Source organism: Palaemon carinicauda, chromosome 1 (genome assembly GCF_036898095.1).
Source record: "Palaemon carinicauda isolate YSFRI2023 chromosome 1, ASM3689809v2, whole genome shotgun sequence".
Taxonomy (NCBI): domain Eukaryota; kingdom Metazoa; phylum Arthropoda; class Malacostraca; order Decapoda; family Palaemonidae; genus Palaemon; species Palaemon carinicauda.
In genome coordinates, this window is record NC_090725.1 from 6575786 (window position 1) to 6588735 (window position 12950).

The following is a 12950-nucleotide window of genomic DNA, read 5'->3' on the forward strand; positions in this document are numbered from 1 at the left end:
AGTCTCCAGGCGTGAAGCCGAAGAGAAGCTGTGGCTTTGGGGAAGATGGTGGCATGTGGCTATTTGAGTACATTGTGTTGTGGAGGAAGTTCCAGGAACAACGCTGTTTGATTAGGACTTTTCTCATCAGACAGAATGGGGGAAATGGATAAACATCTACATTGTCCCACTATTGTTGGAATGCATCTTGCCATAGAGCCTGGAGTTCTGAGACTGGGGAACAGTAGAGCGGGAGCCTGAAGTTCAGGGCCATCGCAAACAGATCCACAGTCAAGGAATCCCACAAAGTCAGGGCTTTGTTGGTTACTAGATGATTCAAAGACCACTCGAAGTCCACTATCTATTCAGATTTCTGCAAGTACATTTCTCTTGCCTGGAATGAAGTGAGCAGATAGGGACATTGAGTTGTCTTCTGCCCATCTGAGCATCTCTACGGCTAGATGGCACATGGGGTGTGAGAAGGTACTGCCTTGCTTGTTCAAGTAGGCTATTACCATGGTATTGTCACTCATCAAGACCGCAGAGTACCCCATTAGGAACTAGAGGGCAAGAAAGGCTGCCCTCATCTCTAAGAGATTTATACGCTGTACTTGTGTGATTCGGACAAAATTAGTGGGTTGACCAAGGCACCAGCCACCCGTTAAGATACTACCGCTAGAGAGTTATTGGGTCCTTTGATTGGCTAGACAGTGCCACATAGGATCCCTCTCTCTGGTTATGGCTCATTTACTCTTTGCTGACATAAACAGAATAGTCTGGCCTATTCTTTACACATTCTCCTACACCTGACAACACTGAAATTACCAAACAATTCTTCTTCTCTCAAGAGGTTAACTACTGCACTGCAATTGTTCAGTGGTTACTTTCCTTTTTGTAGGAGTAGAAGAGACTCTCTAGCTATAGTAAGCAGCTCTTCTAGGAGAAGGACACTCCAAAATCAAACCATTGCTCTCTAGTCTTGGGTAGTGCCTTAGACTCTGTACCATGGTCTTCCACTGACTCGAGTTAGAGATCTCTTGCTTGAGGGTACACTCGAGCACGCTATTCTATCTTGTTTTTCTTCCTCTTGTTATTTTGAAGTTTTTATCCTCTTGATATTTTCATACTCTTATAGTTTATATATGAAAGATTTACATTAATGTTATTATTGTTCTTAAACTTCTCTTCTTTATTTTCTTTCCTTACTGGGCTGTTTTTCCTGTTGGAGTCCTTGGGCTTATAGCCTCCCCCTTTTCTAACTAGGGTTGTAGCTTACAAAGTAATAATAATAATAATAATAATAATAATAATAATAATAATAATAATAATAACAATAATGAAGGCAGGAGATGGTTTGGTGTAGTATAGAGGATCCCTATCCTTTTTATCTCATTTGCTGAGATTCTCGTCTGCCACCCACTATTTGCGGTCCGTCAGTTCCTCTGACCCTAGTTGAACCAGGGTGTCTGGGGTATCGCTTGCTTGATTCCACTTGGACTTGGAGCTCCAGTGGACCCCTGAGGAAAGATTTTTTTCCCCCTCGATCATCAGAAAATGGGAAGGGCCATGGACACCTGGTCAGCCAATTACCTACTGTAGTAGGGTGGTCAACAATGCCCCAGGATTGTGAATGTTGTTCCCCACTAAGGGCTAGTAAGTTTTATCGAGTGGAACAAGTGACCTTGATTCTCAAGAGAAAGTCAATCCTCCTCGGTTCCTCCTGAGGGGTCTAGAGATTACGTAGCCAGTAAAATCTCAAGTTCATGTCAAGACATGCATCCAGTTGCACGCCCCTGTTATCAAGGGGGGGTGGAGAATCCTGTCCCCAAACTTTCACAAATTCAGTAGGAGTTAGCCGAGTAAGTGTGTTATAGATTGGTAAACCAAGGTAGCCAGTACTGCTTACATTATTACAATGAATCTCCTTAGTGATCACTTTCGTGCAAAAGACCAGTTGGTAACTACCAAATGCACACAGCTACTTCTGAAGGATAAGATGAAGACATATCTTCAATCTATCATTGGACAGGTATTGTATGCACAAGTCTATTTACGGACAAGTAATACAGACCAGGGAGCCGGACGTGCATACGGGTGCAGCATGAATTATTAGTTGTGTCCAGAACTCGGTTGGATGTAGAAAACGTTCGTAACCAAGATCCTGTCCTTCCTATGAAGACGAAAAAAGTCAGAGAACTGAGACTATTCCAAGAGCAACCCGGCAGAGCCGGGGATGAAAAAGGATGCAAAAAACAGTGATGAATAATGATAATCATAACTAGTTCCGGGGCCCCAAGGGCCGGGGAACAGGGTTGGTAAAGTAAACTTAAAGTAACTTAAAGTAAACTTAAAGTAACTTAAGATACATCCTTAAAATACATAAATAGAGAACTCCAATTATGATCTAAAACTAATGTCTGTAATTGAATAGGGCTCCCGGAGGGAGGATAGGAATCAAAACTGTGTCAGTGTCAACAGCTCCTGTAGTTAAGAGCCCGGAGGCTCCGGTGTCTGATGACGGGAGGGTACAACGGGGGAGCGCAGGGGCGAGCCAATGGAACCCCCACTACCCTACCGGAGGTACCGGGACGAAGGTAATGATCCATGTAGAATATAATATATAATGATATGGGATATTAATACGTCCTATGCGGACGATAATAGCAGGAGATACCGTAGGTGGGGACACTCCTAATAGAAGTGCTCATTCTTACAACCATAGCTAAAAGCAAAGGTTACACCGAGGTGTAGGAATACCGACTAATCACGTGTGATAGTCCCCGGTGGTCCCGGCTCTCCCCCTCCCCCAACCGATGGCCAATCGGGGCGACGGGAGGGGGGGGGAGACGAAAAACCACCCGGTATGAATGAGACTAAGTCACACCCCGTGGGTACACTCAGTCCTCAATATGTCGGAACGTTGAGGGAAGACTGAGGAACAAGCATACTTGACCCGTATGTCATAACCAACAACCATCGAGTGAGGGGAAGGGTGTACACTGGAGAAGGGGGGGGATGGAATAGCCTCCCCAACCTGGGGGGGGAGGGTAAGGTACCGGGGAATCACCAGTGCGTAGTGGTAGACAGGGCTACCAACTGGAGATCCCCTCCACATTTCATGAAAAATCCCAAAAACATGATCATAACGGAGTAAAGCAATAAATATAATATCAATGCACAAATACATAAAAATAATTAATGAATTAAAGCGAAATCACGTAAGGTTAGGCATGCAGAAATAATATGGCGAGAGAGGGACTCGGGCGGGTGGTAGGGGAGGAAGCATGACGCCATCCGCAGATGGAAAGCAGGGGTACCAACCTAGTTACTGAAGCGGTAGATCGAACAGTAAAAACAAATATATGCGAGAGTCCCACTCGAACCAAATGTAAAACTAGGTGGAGCGTAATAAAACTAAAAGGTTTAATAACAATAAGTGAGATGGTCGTCTATAATGCTCCTAGAACTAGCGAAACAATCTCAATGGTGACGCTATCCACCAACATGCACGAATGCAGGCATACCAACTTAACCTACTCCTTGATGAAACGCTAACACTGATATCATAGGATAACATAAAAATAATGCTAGATGAAAGCATATAATCGGTGTACTATATAAATGTAAGGAAAAAACTCCTAAAAGTTCGAACGAATATTAATGACGGACGAACTAACGAGAAAAGGGCAGAACCGAACCATGAACAGTAAGAATGGGGACGCCATTCATGTATAAACACTTCTCAATTAATAAAAACAAAGGCTACACTGCCCAATCTCGCTTAAACTCATGGATAAAGTACTTAACTTCGATGGGGTATCTTGGGAATCGGCCATCGATGAGAAAAATTATGATAAATCCAAGGGTAAACACGAGAAAAAACACGTTGGACTTAATAACAATAGGTGCTAGGAAGGAGTGATGGGCAAGCGTGGGTAGAGTTAGTAGTACTGATCTGCGAGGCAGGGGAGGTTGAACCGCACCTCACTATTGAGGGATTTCGAAGAGGAGAAGTCTAAATGGTACGAGACCTCTGGTATTTCGCCCCAGTCTATACCGACACCATTAGGTGAGCGAGCTAGTTCAACCTAGCATTCCTATACATTTTTTTCTCTGGTAATATTAGCAGTTATATTCCTTAGAAATGGTGCATTAGGAGCAATTTCACCGGGCAGCACAGGGATTGAGCCCAGAAATGTTTGAATTTCTTCGTCTTCGATCCGCAAAACTGGCATAAGTTTTGATTATTCCCTTCCAGGAAACAGCTTTGCTTATGAGAAGCTTTTGGTCCAAGTATTTTTTAAAGATTAAGACCTCCGATTGGAAAGATAAGAAGGAACTGCCTATGAAGGCAAACCACATATGCAGTATGTCTGGTTAGGGGGGGGTATAAGAGTAACTTATAACCTGGTTTTCCGTAAGGGATATAGCCATCAACACTTATGATTTATTAGAACCGAGTTCTAATTGTAAGATGGTCTATAGTCCTTAATGGCAGAAAGATCGCTTGCACGCAGATATGCATGTCCGTATGCGGCTACACATGCGTGTTCTTTGCCTCCAGTTGAAGGTTTGAAAACGAATCTGAGCCCGCTTGCAGGGATAATGTATGTGCGATGAATCACGACATTATTGCCCATGGAATTTTGATCGTCGACTAACTGTAGCATTTTTTAGATGTGAGCACCTGCGCCCACGAAACAAAACATACAGTTAGTGTAGCGATCATACCTACGTTGGTTTGCATGCCTGCCTAGTGGACAGGGCTTGCTAACATTTATAGAGGTTATGAAATGCCGACAAAGTTTGTCTGGCCACCTTACGGTTGGAACTTGCTATCGTTCATAAACGTAAGCTAAAACTGTTCCCTTAGGACTAAAGGCTTGAGATAATAACCCTGTAAGGTTATGTCTCACAAGCCTGTTGTGCGAGTGTTCCGAAGAGCTCTCCATTCCGTCGGAAAAAAAAGCCCGAGGAAATAATCCCTAAGGATTACTTACACAAAGTTCGGAGTCTAACGGGAATTCATTGTGCCAAGGTGCACTCTGACTGCATGTGGATGACTAAAGCAATCAGTAAAAATCATGTGTGTGGCAATAACCCTAAATTTTTTCTTGACGAGAGCGCATGCAGCCTAAAAGAAGTTCTTACGGCCTTTTATGGAGCTTTACCAACGCCTATAGTTATGTAGGACTTCTCAGGGATGAGAATTTCCCATGAAGAAGCATCTGTATTGTTACAGTAAGAATGCAAAAAAAAAACACATGCATACACTAGGCATGTTCGTATGGGGTTGCCAACAAACGCTTTCTTTCTAGCGAGAGAACCCACCTTCTAATGCAGGCCAAGACCTGCCAGAAAGATTGAGCCAATCTCGCAAGGGTTGAGGGTCTCTCGGTGGCAAGAGACAATTGGAGTTTTGTCCAAAAACGAGAGGAGCGGAGCTGGCGTGACCAGCCTAGGTGACGCATAGCAACCTGCTGGGGCTGTAGTGACGTAACAAGTCACAGGATAGTGCCGCTGTTAGCTGATGCCTAGCGACCAGCTGGGGCAAGTCATACGACGTTGGTACGTCGTGCGACGCTACAGTAACAATCATCAGGCTACTAAGGCACGGGGGATTAGCGTAGCAAGAGCCCGAAAGCTCAGTGAGAAGAGAACTCGAAATTTTAAGATCACAAGAGCCCAACGACTCAACATGACGAGGGCCCGAAGGCCCAAAGTCACGAGACCACGAAGGCTCAACGAGACGAGACCCCAGAGGTTCAGGGTCACGAGAGCTCAGAGGCTCAGTGTAACGAGGGCCTAAAGGCCCGAGAGCCCATAGACTCAGGGTCACGAGCGCCCGCAGGCTCATCGAGACAAAAGCCCGGAGGCTCATCGTGACAAAAGCCCGAAGGCTAGGGGTTACGATAGCTCAGAGGATCAGCGCGAAGAGAGTACGAAGGCTCTGGGTTACGGCCAAGACCTGCCAGAAAGATTGAGCCAATCTCGCAAGGGTTGAGGGTCTCTCGGTGACAAGAGACAATTGGAGTTTTGTCCAAAAACGAGAGGAGCAGAGCTGGCGTGACCAGCCTAGGTGACGCATAGCAACCTGCTGGGGCTGTAGTGACGTAACAAGTCACAGGATAGTGCCGCTGTTAGCTGATGCCTAGCGACCAGCTGGGGCAAGTCTTGGTACGTCGTGCGACGCTACAGTAACAATCATCAAGCTACTAAAGCACGGGGGATTAGCGTAGCAAAAGCCCGAAAGCTCAGTGAGAAGAGAACTCGAAATTTTAAGATCACAAGAGCCCAACGACTCAACATGACGAGGGCCCGAAGGCCCAAAGTCACGAGACCACGAAGGCTCAACGAGACGAGACCCCAAAGGTTCAGGGTCACGAGAGCTCAGAGGCTCAGTGTAACGAGGGCCTAAAGGCCCGAGAGCCCATAGACTCAGGGTCACGAGCGCCCGCAGGCTCATCGAGACAAAAGCCCGGAGGCTCATCGTGACAAAAGCCCGAAGGCTAGGGGTTACGATAGCTCACAGGATCAGTGCGAAGAGAGTACGAAGGCTCTTGGTTACGGAAACCCGGAGGTAATGCGTAACGTGGACCCGAAGGTCTGGGTTACAAGAGCCCGAAGGCTCAGCGCAATGAGAGCCCGAAAGTTCTGGGTTACAAGAATCCAGATATTCTGCATAACATGAGCCTGAAGCTCAGGGTCACGAGAGCCCGAAGGCTTAGCATGACAAGAGCTCGAGGGCTCAAGGTTACAAGACCTTGGAGGCTCAAAATAACGATGACCCGAAGGCCCAGGGTCACGAGAGTTTGAAGGCTCAGCATAATGAGAGCCCGAAGACCCAGGGTCACACGAGCCTGAAGGTGACACGTAATGAGAGCTCGGCATTTCAGAACAATGAGAGCTCAAAGGCCCAGTGTCATGAGAGCCTTAAACTTCAACACGATGAGAGCCCGAAGGTTCCGTGTCTTGAGAGCCCAAGGGTTCAGCGGGACGAGAACTTGAAAGCTTGAAACAGGCGTTTCCTTGCCACGAGGGGGAGAACACCATGGTGACAAGGCGTCAGAAACTCCTCCACCTGACGAACACCCGAAGGAGAACGTTTAGTAGGTTCATTTGAAGAGGGAGACTGCTCAGTCATAAAATGGTCACACAAAATTCTTGCGGACGAGAGAAATGCCCTCCAGACGAAGGACATTGCCTCGGACTTTCATTTCCTTCAGCCCTAAGAGGAGAGGCATACTGTAGTACTCGGCATAAGTTACAGGCTGGTCATGCTAAGATCTCTCTCACGGACGAGAGAGATGGCCAGCTGGAGGAGGACCTTGCCTTTGACTTTGCTTTCCCCTAGCCACAGGGGGAGGAAGTGCAGTCTACGGCGACGAGATAGCATCCGCTGATCTTCTTCAAGCTGTCAGCAATTCTTCCCGGATGCGGGAAGGTTGCTCAACAGCTAATGAAGGGAAGCTCTCACTTGAAGGGGAGAGCAGCTCAACACCTAGGGAGAATAACTCTCCCTCGGAAGAGAAAGTTGTACAACCCCTGGAGGTGGACCTCCAGGCAGCAGTCTCTGCTTCCCATCAACAAGCCTTGATCAAGTTGAAGGTGGCAAACACTACCAGTGAAACATAGGCGAGGCTAGTTTCTAGGGATTTCCCAACTGGAACACATGAAGGAACCCAGTTCTTCATGCTTCAGCATGAAGGACAAAAGAGAAGCAGAACTGTTGTAGAGAACTGTACCACTCTCGGCAGGGACCTCATCCTCGTAAGGGGAAGGTCAGAACCAGCGAACTAATCAGGAGCTGCCACAGGACTGTGACAGTGCAGGTACAGTCGATTCCACAGGAACAAACAGCTCTGCTCTTCTATGTAGGCTGACTTAGCCGAACGAAGAACAGCATCGTTATCTGAGTAAGAAATAGAAATTATCAAAGAAAAACTCCCTCTGGAGGATCACCTAACCCGTGGACAGGAGAAGTGTCCCCCGAAAGAACATAAACATTATAAAAATTTAGCACTCCCTTCGCAGGCCATCATCATCATGAGAAGGAGGCGTAAGAGCTATAAAAAGAGAACTACAAATAATTAATCCGCTGACTGGGAGATCACTCATCCCTCCAGCTGGAAAGGGATTACCAGAGGCAGAGCAGACAAGCTAAAGACTATGCACTCCCTTCGTCGGCTAAGTAAGGCCGTTGGCCCATCGCGGCATGAAGGAGGGTGGAGTTGAGTGCAGAAAGTTAAATTACAAACGGTTATTATCTCAATATTAATTACTGAAGAAAACCATTCGTAAGTGCAACCTAACCCGCGAAATGGTCCATGTAAAGAGGGAAAGCAGTGTTGTCAGCACGGAAGAGTAAAACCGAAGTCAAGATCTGGCAATACCACAAGTGGCCTTCCCTCAGAGGAGGAGTATCAATACGATGACGTTTCCCCTGCAGTGGAGGCCAAGGCCTTGGAAAGCCACCAGCCTACAAGTTGTATGGTATCCAAGGGGGGGAAAGATCATAAGAGAAGGTTCTCCGCCCTAGAGAATCTGCCACACTACGCTGTCACACAAACTGCAACATTAACTGTAAAGAAAAGCTTAAATATATATATAAAAAACATTAAGAGATCATTTTCACATATATAACGAGAACCTAATTTTAAGAATAAGAAAAACAGAATTAATAAAAAAAACAATCATATGGCAAGTCCAGTTTAAGGCGGGAGAGAGTGGCAACGTCCACTGTCTACCAAGCCAAAGGCAAAGTGGGTGCTCAGCCCAGGTATGTGAGTGAGCGGGGTACCTGGCTACCTCCCCATCCCTCCCGGTAACTAGCAGTTGGGGTGGTTATCCCTCACTAAAATTTTATAGCTTGTCTTTCATCTGTACCAAAAGTAATATCCCTAATAAATAGCGAAGGGTTTGTTTAGAGTGACGTTCTCTCTCTCAGAGGTACCTTACAATGTGTACATATAGCAGAAGAAATAAAATTTTTTGTTTCCTTACAAAGTGTCTATTATATATTACATAAAAAATAAGCTTACACTTTGCTTAAATTTATGTTAAGATCGTAGACTAAGGCTTAACAACACGACGTTGCTATTTCGTCAGTCAGCTGATTTATACTTTGAGCAGACAATATTATTACAATCTAAAAAATCAGGATTTTTAAAAAGCTAATTGTATTTTACTAAAACTAGTTTTGTACTCTATTTTTCAATTTCAGGGGCACTTCAACAATCAGCAATTACTTAGTTTTTCTTTTTACCTTTGGTTTTCATCAGGTGATCTCAAGCTCACGCTACTGTATCAAGAGTACACGCACATACAAATAACAAGAAGTATAGTTTACTGTAAATAATTTCTTAATTTATTCCAAATATCTTCTTATGATTATTATATCAGTACAAATGTTACAAAATATCATAGTTTTCATACATTTTGTTTATAGCTATTATTACCAGTTATCATTTGAATACAGTAGTTCTCTTGTCCTTTCTCTCTCAGTATGGGTAGTTCATTTTTAGAGCTTCATAATATATTTTGATATTTAGTTTATTACTAAATTTTTGTATTTCTTTAGACATTATCAGAAATATTTGGCATTGATACTCGATGTTTCATTAATGGGAATACTAACATTACTCAGGAACATATCAAAAGAAAATAATTCGATTTGCCAGATCGTTTTCTGCCAAAAATATGATGTTACCAGACGAGTGACTTGAACTAGACAAAGAATGGCTTGCAAAATATGTAAAACCCTTTTCTGTTTTTCTTGTAAGAAATAAAAGAAAATACTTACTTACCAAGCAAAAGTATTTAATTTTTATAATCTATTATTTCTAAGAAAATATTTGTCATATTAGTGTACTTACATTAGATTAATATCTATCTACTATCAGAGATGAAACAAATTATATAAAACTAGTGTTAAACATGAGCTTCTGTCCTACATGTAGAGTCTAATTTATGCTAAGTAGTAAACATAACAACTGATACATACCCCTGAAATACTTTGTATTGTTAATGGATATTTCAATAAAGGGAATACTAATATGAAACGGTAACCTATAAAAGGAAAAAACATTTTGCCCACTAGCTTTCCGCCAGAAATATGATATCACCAGACATATGGAGTGAACTCGGCAGACATTAAGACTTTTCATAATGTATTTTTTATTCAGAAATGAAACTAACTTACCACAAGAAATTAGATCATATCTATAAAACAAAATATACTATTTATTCAGAAATATCAGTCCTACTAGTGTACTATTTCCGACAGACTCGTGGCGTCATCACAGTCGTAAAAGTGGTCGTAAAATTGAATAATTATAAGTTGACGACTGCCTATATCACCTTGACAGAAGTTAATGCCAAGACCAACGTGAACACGTGAGTGAACACTTGTGGGGTGGTTAACAGTTTAAAGCACAAGAGTTTGAAATGGAAAAACTTTTTCTCAAGGATGAAGCAAAGAAACCAGAGCACTTTTCCACTCTGGCAATTTTCATATCAGTACATGCAGCTAGAATAATTTGAATTTTCTTACTTATGATCAAAACAATCAAACATATTCTAGATAATGGTTTGTAAGATTAGGAAGAAGAGGGAGGAATAAAACTTAAGAAGATGAATTTGATCTGAAGGAATTTTCTCTAATGTTTCATGAATGCTTAAACCTAAGGATAATAAGTAACAAGCAAGGTAGCAAGAGAAGACTTTATATACATGTTCCCATTTATCATTAAGTTTTCTATTACTTGCTTATCGAATGCCAGTTTAGACATGGCAAGAACAGAAAGTTATGGGAATGTTTGGAAGTGAGAGTGATTAATGTTTGAGCTTTTAAGTATGTAAATTTGTTGTCTGATTATAACTTTCCTACTAACAAATTAGTGTGGTAGTCAGATATGTGACCTAAAGGTGAAATCCATAAAGATAATAAATTTTCAATAAAGAAACTGATGATTTTGATACTCACCTCTAGGTCACATTATATCCCTCCTACTACCTCACTTCAAGAGATTTTCTCTACACTAGAACTAGGGGTCAGAGCTATCTTTTATTTTGTAAGAAGCAAGATGAGTGGTGAGTTTCTGACCCACCTGCCATAGAGTACACACAGGGAACAGGAACTTGATGGTTTGTAACTAGTAATTTTAGGATGGGAGGGTATAGGGAATAGAGCAAAATATATTTTGTCTTATAAAAGCATAATGTGATCCAAAGGTAAGTATCAAAATAAAACATTTTATTAATCTGACTAAGTTTTTGTACTAGCGATTCGTTCTGAAAGGTAAGCATGATTTTCAGTTTAATATAACACTGTTACCTGTTAAAAACAAGCAAAGTACTAAGTTTTTACCATCTTTTTTGTTTGATACAGCTTGTTTATTTATTTGATAATTTTGACAATGTAACTGTTTGGATAGCAGTTACCAATCAAATTTTAGAGTATCACTGTAGTGATTACATATAACAGTTTATATTTTATTTTAATTTTCAAAAAAATTGTAAAACCTTTCAATTTTTTAAATACAGTATATTATTATTATTATTATTATTATTATTATTATTATTACTATTATTATTATTTCTTAAAAAGCTACAACCCTAGTTGGAAAAGCAGGAAGATATAAGCCAAGGGGCTCCAACAGGGAAAATAGCCCAGTGAGGAAAGGAAACAAGGAAAAATAAAATATCTTAAAAACAGTAACAACATTAAAATAAATATTTCCTATATAAATTATAAAAACTTTAAAAAAAATTATAAGATTTTGATTTGATATAAACGTACCAGTTTTATCTAAAATGAGAAGTTTTAGAAAAGGATTTGATTATTTTTTCAGACCATTACTATTTGTTATGTGTTTGAACTTCACTTTCATTTGTGTTTTTTATATCAATATGCATTAAAGATGACCAAACATCAGTTAAGACTGAATAAAAATTCCCAGTAAATTCTGTCTAATGGATGCCATACTGTTAAGTCAGAAGAAATTATCATAAATCTATTAAAAATCACACAAATTTCATATCTCTAACATCAAACATGGAGAATTCCCATAAGAATTAAATTTATAACACTTAAAAAGCGATTATGAAAAATCAATATAAATACCTCTAGCATAATTGTATCTTCAGCAAGCATACTCTCTCCCAGGTATTCTGTATTATATTCTATAACATCATTGCCAACAACAAAGCTGTCTTCACTCTGCAAAAAAGAAAACAGTTCTGTAATAAATTAAAAAACAACAACAAAGTTTCTTTAATACTACAGAATAAGAATATTTCAACTATGATAAATATAGTTATGTTTAATAAATAACCAAAAAACTTCTCTAGGAATGTTTAAATCTCAAGAGGCCTTAGTTCTTATGTACCATATTATGAATTCATAATGAAATTTTTTTTAAATATAAAACTTAACACTATTTTACAAATGCCTTTATACAAATACCATTATTACCCCACGATATGCTTTTCTATCACTTGTATAAATTTGAACGAAATTACTGCTGTTGGAAAAGTCCTTGACGCCACGAGTCCATAATTACTCAATGAATGCTACGTGATGAATATTTCTGCATACGATTTAGGTGGAGGCCGAAACTCTCAATTGATAACCAAAGCTCAGCCACATGAGCTCCGTGTTTGAGGAGATGAGTTATAAGGAGTTATATTTATTAAAGTTTCACAAAGATTTACTAGTGAATGGGCAGATGCCTCAATATATAGTTTTTAAAGATAATGAATAAATCAATAACAAGTGTCCATCACTTCAATATGTTTATTCTTGAACCCCCAGTCATAGGTTATACTATTCCCTTCAGCTGGTAGCCCATTTCAAAATGCCACTATAAGTGGAGAAGCTCCTACAGTAGGGCATTGCAACCTTTTAGTTCCAGTTTCTATTCGTTGGATCTAAGGTAAATAGATTCCAGCAGTCAATGCTACTTATACCT

The 12950-nt window shown here is 41.1% G+C and overlaps 1 protein-coding gene across 1 annotated transcript in view; it reads right to left on the minus strand.

Moving 5' to 3' along the window:
• Window positions 1-12950, minus strand: part of LOC137646256 (uro-adherence factor A-like) — a 125625-nt gene that overhangs the window by 46842 nt on the left and 65833 nt on the right. Inside the window, exon 13 of the mRNA XM_068379376.1 lies at window positions 12104-12199. Coding sequence (XP_068235477.1) covers window positions 12104-12199 — 96 coding nt within the window. The remainder of the gene's footprint in view (window positions 1-12103; window positions 12200-12950) is intronic.